Source organism: Mixophyes fleayi, chromosome 8 (genome assembly GCF_038048845.1).
Source record: "Mixophyes fleayi isolate aMixFle1 chromosome 8, aMixFle1.hap1, whole genome shotgun sequence".
NCBI classification, from domain to species: domain Eukaryota; kingdom Metazoa; phylum Chordata; class Amphibia; order Anura; family Limnodynastidae; genus Mixophyes; species Mixophyes fleayi.
In genome coordinates, this window is record NC_134409.1 from 131,341,450 (window position 1) to 131,354,372 (window position 12,923).

Below are 12,923 nucleotides of genomic sequence, written 5' to 3' on the forward strand. Positions count from 1 at the left end.
AACTTAATTTATCAATTATAAGCTGTTATTCCAGTTAATTATGGAAATAAAGACTGGAAATAAAGACTGTTTTTTTGCCAGATTGGTCTACACATCATTTCTTTAGTTAACGCCAGGGAAGGAGGCACCCAAAGGTGACTTATCAGCACTGAAGAAAGTACAATGACCCAACAGATTTTAATCTGCATGTGGCAAATTGGGATGAAGTGGGAAACAAAATATGGGGTGTGCGCCTGTGGGACAACGAATAGGTCACTACAATAGCGTTTCTCCTGCTTTTGTGACATAGTGCCCTTATATTTGTAATAACATGGCAGATTTACAGACATGATGGTTGAAATGAGCTTTCCGGGTAGCGGTCCATGCTGAATCCAGTCTAATAATGCTGATTCTACACCACAATATATTGTTTTACAGGATGAGAAATTCTATTGTAGTTGAAGAGGTGGAGATTGTGCACTTGGGGAGCTGATCACCGTCTACTGGGAACCTGAAAAGCATTTTTGGATGAACAAAACAAACCGATTTTTGCATCTTCTAAGGTGCTGGTCACTGACCAACACTTTCAAAGGGCCGTTTTTTTCTTTTTCTATCTATGTGCATTTTATATGGAAAAGCACCTTTATATAGGCATATAAAGCAACATTAAACCATTACATGTACATATATAACATTGCATAAAAATATACTTGCTCACTTTATGAATGAATGAGGCTCCAATCAGCAGTATTGTGGGAGAAGGTAGGTTATCTTCTAATAATAAACGGGGTGATCCAAAACTGATAGCGGTCAGGACAGGAGGTTGGTGTCAATGTACAGTGGACAGACCCTGGTCGTTTATCTTCTACTAGGTCACTTGTAGCTAATTGCTCTATACTATGGGTCATTTGCTTAATGAAATAACCCCCTTTGATTTTTTAATGGAAAGTAGCAAGTTTTATAACTTTTGTTTACTGCACTTTTTGACAATATTTTCAATTATATATCCTAGCATAGTCTCACTATTTGCACCTAAAAACTGAGGGGTAAATTTACTAAAATGCCGGTTTGAAAAAGTGGAGATGTTGCCTATAGCAACCAATCAGATTCTAGCTGTCATTCTATAGAATGTACTAAATAAATGATAACTAGAATGTGATTGGTTGCTATAGGCAACATCTCCCCTTTTTCAAACCGGCAGCTGGATAAATTTACCCGAGTCCCAGGATCAGACCAGGGGGTAAATGTATCAAGCTGACAGTTTTCCGGCAGGTTTGAAAAACCAATCAGATTCTAGCTATCATTTATTTAGTACATTCTACAAAATGACAGCTAGAATCTGATTGGTTGCTATAGGCAACATCTCCACTTTTCAAACCCGCCGGAAAACTCTCAGCTTGATACATTTACCCCCAGGAGTAAGTGCAAGGTGATGATTGTGATTTAGCTTTTACTGTTGTCTATGAAGGAAAAAAACAACAACAACCCATGACCGGACATTCATATGTAAACAATGTTTATTTTTTTCTGCAATTTTACAGTGGAACAAACAACATCATGTACTAAATAAAGAACTACATAAAGTGAAACAAGTGCAAATAAATAACAGGTACAAATCACCTCTCAATATAATATTGCAGCACAAACAATCTGGATATGTGTAAACGGCATAACATGAAATGTACGTGAACAAGTGCAATTTATTCATGGAGTTTGGCCTTCAAGCATCTGGATAATATTACAGTTACGCTTCATTTAGGTTGTGCTTCATGTGTAAACTACAGATCCTCACTGACATTTCTGGACACACAAGACCAGAGGGGACGATGAGATACAAGGAGGACCCCTCACCAGTGATTAATGGAGTCCGCCAGTCTGTGTACTGAAGGAATGTGCAGGAGAACGGCAGCCTAGGCACCCACTAGGGACCTGTGACATCACTGAGGCACGAGGCATTGTGTTCCTCATGCCTCAGTGATGTAATTGGTTCCTACTGAACAGATCATCTACATTCTGATAAATATTTCTTCTGAACTGATGACCGCTCATTCCTACTGGTCATTCAATCAGGTCTGGTCCGAGGTGACATAGACAGTTCATATAGAAGGATTATACAACACCTGATGCCAGTGACAGAAAATTGTTCCTTATGAACATTAAATAAAGTTGCTACAGTCAAAGTGTAAAAAGTACAGTACTATAGTATAGCAGTGATGGCTAACCTGTGACACTCCAGGTGTTGTGAAACTACAAGTCCCAGCATGCTCTGCTAGCTATCAGCTAGTAATCTACTGGCAAAGCATGCTGGGGCTTGTAGTTTCACAACACCTGGAGTGTCACAGGTTAGCCATCACTGGTATACAGCGATACTTTCGTTTCGATTAGGAGTTGTGCCACCTTCTAACAACTTTGTTCATTGGCTTTTATGTGCCCTCCTGCAACTATTACTAAGACACTGCTTTCTGTTCATAGCCTCCTCTTCCATTGCGGCTATGCAGAGAGCTTCTCTGTGTCGTGTCCAAGGGCCCATTAATAAACTCTGAGTCTCATATATAGATATTTATAAGAAACACAGAAAGAAGCCAAGAATATAAAACATTTAGTAATGTTGCAGGAGGAACCGTTGCCGGCAAATTAAAGTGATCGGAAGGTGGGCAACACCTACTCTAAATAAAAGTATCACAATGGCCTGCAGTCACTATGTGCAATGCTTTCTTCTATCACTCTGCTATATAACTTGTTGCATTAATGAAGATCCAATATTTTGCTATTGGACACCGTAACACTGCATAGTCTGTATGCACACAGCAGCCTGTGGCTTTCCAGGTGCTGTGGAACTACAGGTCCCAGCAGGCACAGTGCTGTTGAGCCACAGGTTGCCTTACACCTTATGACGCACAATCTGGTTTGATAACAGAACTGGAACTGTGGCGATGTAGTCGGTTCACGTAATACTAAGGTCACCGGCCTAATACCCAGCTCCGGGCCTGTGGTTCTGTTGTAAATTAATAATTAAATTTTCAATGAATTACTTTAAAATTGCCTTAAGATTTTTATAATTTTGTTAACATGCAATGTTAGGAAATAAATTAAAATATAATAAATAATTTATTAGTGGTTAGCACACAGCAGTTTTGCAAAAAAAAACATAAAATAAAGTATCATCAAGGAGACCCTATTTACTGGGCCAAGACCCCGGATCTAAAACACTTCACAATATATAAATAAATAGATAAATTACGAAGCAGCATAATGTTATAAATGACTGGTGATAACACACAACATATCACTAGTTACACAGAGTAACGAGATTACTCTCCTAAAGGATAACATGCTGATGTGTTCATTCCTGTTGTATGATATTTATGATTTATTAAACCGAGAGACAATGACCTGTCACCTACACACAGCGGAGGCAGCCATATTGTTGTGGCTGATCCAATATATACATAAGAATGTGGCTTGTCCATTCTCTAGTGACATGACATAACGCCACAGTGATGTCACCGGTTCCTAGTGAATCCATAGGCTGGATATTGGTTTAGATCACAAAGTGGCTGCCTCCGCTGTGTTTAGACGATACGTAAACTTTAAAACACACAAAGACAACAGGACTCGTTTACCATTTTGATGCAAAATGTGCACAGACCCCCAGCAACCAATCAGACACTTGCTTTCATTTTGCGACACGCACCAGACAGATGGAAGCTAATTGCGGATTGGTGGTTGTGGTTCGGTGCACATTTTGCACCAAAATACTATGTTAGTTCATGAGCCACAAAGGTTCCCGAACTCCCTGCGATATAATAGAAACGTTTATTGGATTTAGCAGCCTGCAGAGAGGATGCACGGTTCTAACTGGCATTAACTAAAGCAGGATTAGGCCACCTGTCACTTTCTGGCAATGCATGCTGGGGGTTGCAATTCAATTGGATCTTTTTTTTCTTCCCTCCTGCACACAGTGTGACCGGGATCCCTCCCTGGGACATAGATTTGATCGTACTGGAGTTCATATGAGGAACATTTTTCAAAGAGTCTTAATTTCACCCCCCAGGGTATCAATTAGCCATGTGGACAGTCTCAGGTTGCCTAATTCTAGACTAAAGCAAAAGTCAGCATTGATTTCTGTATTGTCTACACAGCTATTATTCCTAATACCCTCTGTGGCTTTTCCAGCGATATTTTCACAGCATAAGCTTTAACTTCCCCTGTAAGAGGACCGTAAAAGAGAAGTCTACAGTTTTATTTCTGTGCACAATCATATATATAACACACTCACCAACTCTCCCGGAATGTCCGGGAGACTCCCGAAATTCAGGTCAATCTTCCGGACTCCCGGGAGAGCAGGCAAGTCTCCCGCATCCAGCAATTCCCTGGCCAAAACAACGCGATTTGCGGTGAATTGCGTCATTTTGGCCCAGCCCCCCACGCACCTTCCTGCCTTCTAGTCACGCCCCTCTCCCAGACTGCACTGCCTGAAAGTAGGTAAGTATGATATATAATATGCACAAGAGCTACAGTATTCTTCTTTTCCTCTTTAGAGATCAGCAGCAGCATTATCAACTGAAAGCCAAACTAACTATGACACCTACATGGTAAAACCATAAAAAATACCAATTATTTCCCAAATAAGAAACATTTTGCATAATATTTGGTTGAAGAGTCTCTTATTTGGTCACCCCATCCTTGTTATAACAAAGAGACAGACTGGAACATCTGTCCTTGGTGATGTCACTAGTACCAAGTACTCTCGCTCTGTACCGATTCCCCTTCAATGATCTTTCCCAAGAACATAAAGCAGCGCTGGGCGCTCGGATACCATGAAAATAAATAATTGTCACATGAGAAGATTTAGTGTCATGCAAACAACCATAGTACAAAATACAGTCAAAACGTAACGGCTCACAAAACCAATAAATATTGCAAATAAGTTACTGTAGCTCACAAGTAGGTTAATTACCCCAGATATGAAAACCAGGCCATTACGTGACAACAAAAATACCATTTGTTTTTGTAATGGATGATAGCGACTTCTTTGGCATAATAAACAAATTTAATTTAAGTCCGTCCTAGATATTCAAGGACGGGACGCAGATTTTTTAATTGCAGGATTGAAACGATTCCTATATATGCAAACGAGGGTGGAAAATGCGCTTATATAATTTATAAAAAAAAAAATTGCTGATAGCCGTAATAATCTCTACCCATATATAATCAATTTGCTTCTCTAATGACCTACTGTAACACAGACGCCTCGATCGATGATTGTGATTAAATAAAAACATGGCTCCCTGAAGGTCTATTTTGGTGATTTAGCTAATAAATACCCTCTTCTAGCAAAGAATATTGGCTAAAAACACACTGCACCTTTAAGGTAAAAAATGTATCAACTACGGATTTGAGGATGAAGTATCGAACTTGACGGACATTTGTCTTCTTTCAACCTAAACAATTATATAAATGTATTTGGAGGGTCCGTGCTTAAAGTTTTCTAGCACTGCACACCCTATTTCTCATGCAATAACAGGCGACGGCTAAATGCGCGATGCATGAAAAACACTTGGAAAATGCGTGCGCTAGTTTTCATGCATTTTTCCCATTTTTCCAGTGCTTATGTGTGAATGAGGTCTAGAACAAAACTTATGTGTACCCTACAACACATTGTAGCTGTGCCACAATAGGGGGGAATGTCTACACCTATCAGGGACTGTCTAGCTCCTCTGAAGCACTAGGCCAAACGCCAAACCCCTTAATTCCCCAAAACAACAGACTTCTGATGCACGCACCCTCTCACCGTTGCCCTGCTGACATATCTCCCAACATCCCCAGTCAGGAATCGGGACAGACGGGAATATGGATGATGATTGTATTTATTACCAGGGTGGTTTCCGTTTCCCTCACCAGATAGGGAAAAAAGCTCTATAACATTTCAGAGAGTTTAGATTCTAAGAAGCGGCCTAATCACGTGTGTGACAGATACCGGCTGCCGTACACAACAATTATCCCACATAACTGTAATATCTATGGTTTATCCTCATCTACTGACTCTTGCTGGAGATGAAAACTTGTCATTAAAGTTGCCATTGCCTGTAAAACACTGTAAACTTTACAGGCAAGTCATCATAAATAAAGGAATAAATAAAAGAATCGTTGAGGATTAGAGGATTATAAATAGATTATAAATATTTAAATATTTCCCCCTCCTGGGCCTTAATCTGATATGGAAATTCCACAACTACATTCATGTTACTAAATAAAATGTACCTGATGTCATGATAAATAAATAGAATTTGTTCTCTTTGAATCAAGATGTTGTTTGAAAAACGTGTCCTCTCTCATGCTGATAAAAGCACAACGCATTGTGTGCCCGGCGTCGGGAGCCTCCATAAACTACACTTTCCTGCTCCTCTTGGCGAGACCCGCAATTAAAGAGTAACCTTGATGTTATCGCCATCATAAAGACTCTTATACAGACACACAACGCCAGCGGATCGAACCCCGGTACCTCCTCACGGCTCAGTCTTGCACCATACAACCCTTGTATATGCCATTTATACCTGCTGAGCGGGATCTCTTCTTACCATCTGCTTAACGTGGTACTAACACATCGAACCTGAATGATCGCCCTACGGAATCCTCACAGCTCAGAAGCCTGAGAGAGAAGGAGGGTCGGAGGGCATTAAGTGACCGGGCAAGCGATGATTGCGCTCTATACCCCTGAGCCAGGCTAATCTGCTGTTACAAATCCACATGCATGTCCTTGTAAGACTTGTCCACAGTCCACTCCTTCTGGACCTCCTCGTTGTCGTCTTTGGCATATCGAGCCATCTCCTGCAGGAACCAGAGCTGGCGTGACTTGTTGGGGTCAACGTTGATCCAGTTGTTTGCAATCCATTTAGTGCCCTCTGTCACTAGACAGCCTCCGTGTAAAGCAAACTCATCCAGATCTCCGACCCAGCCTGAGAGACACACACAAAATGTAGATTTGAACGTATCAAATATAAAACTAAAAAAGCACTGTCACATAAAGCTGAAACCTCACCCCACAGGACACTGTCCTAAGTAGCTGCAATACAGGGGAAAAAAAGCTAAAATTGCAAAACATAGCATGCCAGTTAGCTGGTTGTGCATGAATCTGCCAATCCATACAGAGCAGTTCCATTCAATTGTATAAACAAAAATATTGGATTTAAAGCGCGGTAACATTTTGTTTAATGCTAGGGCTTCTGTACTACGACGCATAGGTGTGAATACACTTCATTTAGGTTGATGTATTTTTAAATGTTATACAGTTTTCAAGTGTTAACGATCACATGGAAACCGCATTACGAACTCTGCAATGTGAATGAACCCTACAACTGCTATAAAGGGGGAGGAATAGATTTAATTTATAAGTGTTTAGTACACTTAGGAGAAGTAATACAACAGTGTACAAGCCCTGCTAGTTAGGCGCACCTACCCCTATGTAGACTGGTTGTTGACATCCACTCCTAGGTTGCACAAACCATTTCTACACTGCAGGGGGTCACTGCCAGCCGGAGAGGAGTCGGTGCTGCTCAGTATGTAAACTGTAAATACAGCTCTTACTGGAACAGAAGCTAGGTCAATTCAGGACCAACACTGCTGACAGCTCTCCCCTCTCCTGATGGTATAATCCATTGGACCTGTCGTGCTATTACAGCAACAGTAGGTGTCTAGAAGAGGGACTGCTCCACAGATCGAGGTACATAGGGGGGATGGTACCTGTTTAGCAGTAGTTGTACAGAAGCGTAAGGCTCACTTAAGGGAACAATCTGGGTAATTATATTATATATGACAAACTGGCTGAATGATGCGAATTAGGCCCTAGTATTACATGAAAAAAACAAATACTGTTTACAAAGGACGTTTTCAGTTGTTCCCCAAAGTAGACAGAACAGAAACCACCATCAACCATCTGTGCAGCCTCGCTGGACTCTTGAGACCTAAGCAACCGTAAAATCCTGAGCTCCCGTGACTGATGCATGTAACATAACACCTGCGTACCTTTGCCGTCGGACAGGTAATTGTACCAGAATACAGCCGTTCCTTGCCGTGGTTTAATTCTCAGGTTCCCCTTATCACAATGCTTCCTGGTGTCTCTCAGATCAATGTCATTCTGGATTAAGGACTGACACAAAGGGCACACAAAACAAAACAACAAGAAAGGAAAAAGATACCTTCAGTACCAATACATAATAGGATATATAATATAATACAACATAATACAATATACTGTAAAGAAATAACCAATACACTTAGTAACTCTGCAGCGATAACTAGAAGTAATTACGGAGATAGATATAGAGGTTATAAACTTCAATGTGATCACTGCGTTCATAACCTGGAGAGAAAACGCTCTGTGATCACTTGTATATGCCTGATCCTTACAGGTTATTCTGTTTATTGTACAGATCTGGTCTGCCAATTTGGTAGTATAGTACCAAAAATTGCCAGACATCGCACCTTGTTTGGTCCCTAAAGCCTTCTGTACAATCTGATCTGGGCTGGGGGACTGGGAAAGCAGATCAGCCAATGACCCTTAATGGTGCACATCTGGGGGTAAATGTATCAAGCTGCGAGTTTCTGGCGGCCTTGAAAAGTGGAGATGTTGTCCATAGTAACCAATCAGATTCTAGCTATCATTTTGTAGAATGTACTAAATAAATAAATAAAAGCTAGAATCTGATTGGTTGCTATAGGCAACATCTTCACTTTTCAAACCCGACGAAAACTCGCAGCTTGATACATTTACCCTCTGGGGTCATAATGCGGACCTATAAGTCTCTTGTCCTTTGCAATCCGGTTGTACAAACCATTGTCTGAAGACCAGGGAGTAAATGTATCAATCCCCGGTTTCTTCAACTCCCGCGAGTTTGGCGTCTTCGCAGCTTAAATTTAAAGCGGCGCTGCCTTGTAAAGGGAAACTTCCCTTTACAAGGCAGCGCCGCTTTAAATTTAAGCTGCGAAGACGCCAAACTCGCGGGAGTTGAAGAAACCGCGGTACGATACATTTACCCCCAGATCTCTATGATCTGGACACGCCCCTGCTTGGGCCACGCCGCTCATGTATCTGGTGGTTTGGCAAACAGGCTACATGACTGGATCATACAGTAAATTACAATGTGAAGTCTTCTAACATTGCTGGCGGCAGGAACGGGTAACAGATAAACTCACCATCTCTTCATAGGTCCTGTTATCAGCGATTGGAAACGTGGTTTCTCCTCCGTCAGTAACATTGTTCAAGTAAAACAGAACCGTGACGTACCTGAAAATCAGACCATTTAAATGGACACATAATTACACTGATCAACTACTGATTAACCACAAATTATAGGCGGACAAAAATATTGGGTGCACATTCTTATACCTGCACTATATAGTACTTTAAAAGCCCAAAACCTATTCCCAAGGATTAAAACAATTCTAGAAACATTGTTGTGTGATTTTATTTTATTATTTTCTAACTTGCAGATGTCAATGTCAGCAGTATGGGCAGCACGGTGGCTCAGTGGTTAGCACTTCTGCCTCACAGCACTGGGGTCATGAGTTCAATTCCCGACCATGGCCTTATCTGTGAGGAGTTTGTATGTTATCCCCGTGTTTGCGTGGGTTTCCTCCGGGTGCTCCGGTTTCCTCTCACAAAACAAAAATGCATTCGGAAATATAGGAGGGTATTGTGAGACTCCCCTGCTCCTCACCCGAGCAAAACATTAAAAAATATAGATAAATATACACATAAACAAAAATAGGGAAAAAAAACTAAACAGTGACAAAAGGTATTACAACACAAAGCTTAATCTTTATACCAATATCTGCGCAATTCTTTAGTGGCTTATATTACTTTCTCTAATAACTTTTTTGCAGAGATTTGTGGGACCACAGTCATATTTTTGGGGCAGAACGGTGGCTCAGTGGTTAGCACTTCTGCCTCACAGCGCTGGGGTCATGAGTTCAATTCCCGACCATGGCCTTATCTGTGTGGAGTTTGTAAAAACCTCCGTGTTTGCGTGGGTTTCCTCCGGGTGCTCTGGTTTCCTCCCACACCCCAAAAACATACTAGTAGGTTAATTGGCTGCTATCAAAAAAATTGACCCTAGTCTCTCTCTCTCTCTCTCTCTCTCTCTCCCTGTGTGTGTATGTTAGGGAATTTAGACTGTAAGCTCCAATAGAGCAGGGACTGATGTGAATGAGTTCTCTGTACAGCGCTGCGGAATCAGTGGATGATGATATTTTTGGGTTACTATAGTGAGAATTATCACCCTTTTATCAAGATACATAAACATAGGCAACAACACTATATGACACTACTGCAGGTTACAAGCGATTACATACAATATCTAGGTTTACCAATATAAAAATCCCCGGCTTTTCCCTTACCGACAGGAGGTTTCAAAAGCAGACGTTTCATTGGTTGTTAGCTTGGTGTGAGCACAGGCCGTCTCCGGAAACACTGGCCCACTGTCCATGTGGGCATGGTAATGCCCGCCGGTGTTGTACCTCACCACTTGTAAAGGTTCACTGTTCTCCACCACATCCGGGGGCAGATGGGTCAACTTGATGACTCTGGGGAGGAGAGGAGAAGGTAACAGAGGTCATCTGTTGATGGCTCAGTACAGAAGTTGTCTATCGTTTTGCCCACGTTTCCCTTAGTGCCCAGTTGTCCATAGATCTGTCCAATATCTACAGCCAGTTTGATCAACAGCTACATATATATCGGGAGTTCTTTGGGGGGTGATTCAATTGGCCGTGAGCTGTCTTTGGCAACAACCCGCGGAGACTCTTTTTCCTTTGACTGGAGATATCGGTACCGTATTAGCCGTCAATGTGCGTCACCGGTGAACTCTCCTGGCTGATGGTCACATATTATCCATGTGCTCCTGTGTACCAGACCCGGTATAACACAAGTGTGAGCTAATTAAACACATTACACATCTACAAATACACAAATTTCAGGTCACAGTTGAGAAATGTCCAAAAATTTTCTGATGCACATTTTAGTAGCTCTACGGATTGGGATTAAGATTAACAATAATGAATCCTTCCACACAATTTTGTTCATCTTTTTTTTTCCAGTAAATAAAGGACACTTCTTCTGAATGAATCCAGAAAGGCAAAAAGGTTCCCATAAATCACTTTAAACAATGATTGAATGGTGCAAGCACAAACTATTATATTAATTAGGCCCAACTAAGTAAAAATAAACAGAGGGGCGGGCGGTGTTTACTGATTTGAATGCTGTTTGCTAATAATTACAGACAGCCTTGATCCTCATTTCCTCTGTGTCACTCAATTAACACTAGGACTCAGTAAATAAACTCAGTTTGAATGGCTTACAGAGATAAGAGTGTTCACAGCATGTCAAACAACTGTCCTGACCTCAGAAGAGATTTTATGCCACAATAAAACGGTTTTATTACAATCGGCCGTTACACAAAGTCATGAAAGGTCATTTCTGACGGTGGAAATGTGCAGGAACGCATCAAATTATTATTAATCTTTATTTATATAGCACCAGTAATATGCAGCGCTTTACGGAGGATGTATAATCCTTCACACCGGTCTCTGTCCCAGGAGCTTACAGTCTACGTCAGCGGTAGGCAACCTGATACATGCACCACAAAATGCACTCAGACCCACACAGCCATCAGATCCCATTTGTACTGCAAAATATCCCCACATGGCACCATTATTCCTCCCCCACATACCCTTTACATGCCAATTAGACCTCCCCACATGGCACTCCGACCTTCCCACATGCCCATCAGTCCTCCCCCACATACCCTTTACATGCCAATTAGACCTCCCCACATGGCACTCCGACCTTCCCACATGCCCATCAGTCCTCCCCCACATACCCTTTACGTGCCAATTAGACCTCCCCACATGGCACTCCGACCTTCCCACATGCCCATTAGTCCTCCCCCACATACCCTTTACATGCCAACTAGACCTCCCCACATGCCACTCCGACCTTCCCACATGCCCATCAGTCCTCCCCCACATACCCTTTACGTGCCAACTAGACCTCCCCACATGGCACTCCGACCTTCCCACATGCCCATCAGTCCTCCCCCACATACCCTTTACGTGCCAATTAGACCTCCCCACATGGCACTCCGACCTTCCCACATGCCCATTAGTCCTCCCCCACATACCCTTTACATGCCAACTAGACCTCCCCACATGCCACTCCGACCTTCCCACATGCCCATCAGTCCTCCCCCACATACCCTTTACATGCCAACTAGACCTCCCCACATGGCACTCCGACCTTCCCACATGCCCATTAGTCCTCCCCCACATACCCTTTACATGCCAATTAGACCTCCCCACATGGCACTCCGACCTTCCCACATGCCCATCAGTCCTCCCCCACATACCCTTTACATGCCAATTAGACCTCCACACATGGCACTCCGACCATCCCACATGCCCATCAGTCCTCCCCCACATACCCTTTACGTGCCAATTAGACCTCCCCACATGGCACTCCGACCATCCCACATGCCCATTAGTCCTCCCCCACATACCCTTTACATGCCAACTAGACCTCCCCACATGGCACTCCGACCTTCCCACATGCCCATCAGTCCTCCCCCACATACCCTTTACGTGCCAATTAGACCTCCCCACATGGCACTCTGACCTTCCCACATGCCCATTAATCCTCCCCCACATACCCTTTACATGCCAATTAGATCTGCCCGCATGGCACTCCGACCATCCCACATGCCCATTAGTCCTCCCCCACATACCCTTTACGTGCCAATTAGACCTCCCCACATGGCACTCCGACTTTCCCACATGCCCATCAGTCCTCCCCCACATACCCTTTACATGCCAACTAGACCTCCCCACATGGCACTCCGACCTTCCCACATGCCCATCAGTCCTCCCCCACATACCCTTTACGTGCCAATTAG

General features: G+C 42.7%; 1 protein-coding gene across 1 annotated transcript in view; it reads right to left on the reverse strand.

Moving 5' to 3' along the window:
* Positions 1–1,478: 1,478 nt before the first annotated feature.
* Positions 1,479–12,923, reverse strand: part of P4HTM (prolyl 4-hydroxylase, transmembrane) — a 32,946-nt gene continuing 21,501 nt past the window's right edge. The window contains exons 6-9 of the mRNA XM_075183581.1: positions 10,378–10,563; positions 9,175–9,265; positions 8,005–8,128; positions 1,479–6,938 (exon numbers count right to left, since the gene is read on the reverse strand). Coding sequence (XP_075039682.1) covers positions 6,718–6,938; positions 8,005–8,128; positions 9,175–9,265; positions 10,378–10,563 — 622 coding nt within the window. The 3' untranslated portion in view covers positions 1,479–6,717. The remainder of the gene's footprint in view (positions 6,939–8,004; positions 8,129–9,174; positions 9,266–10,377; positions 10,564–12,923) is intronic.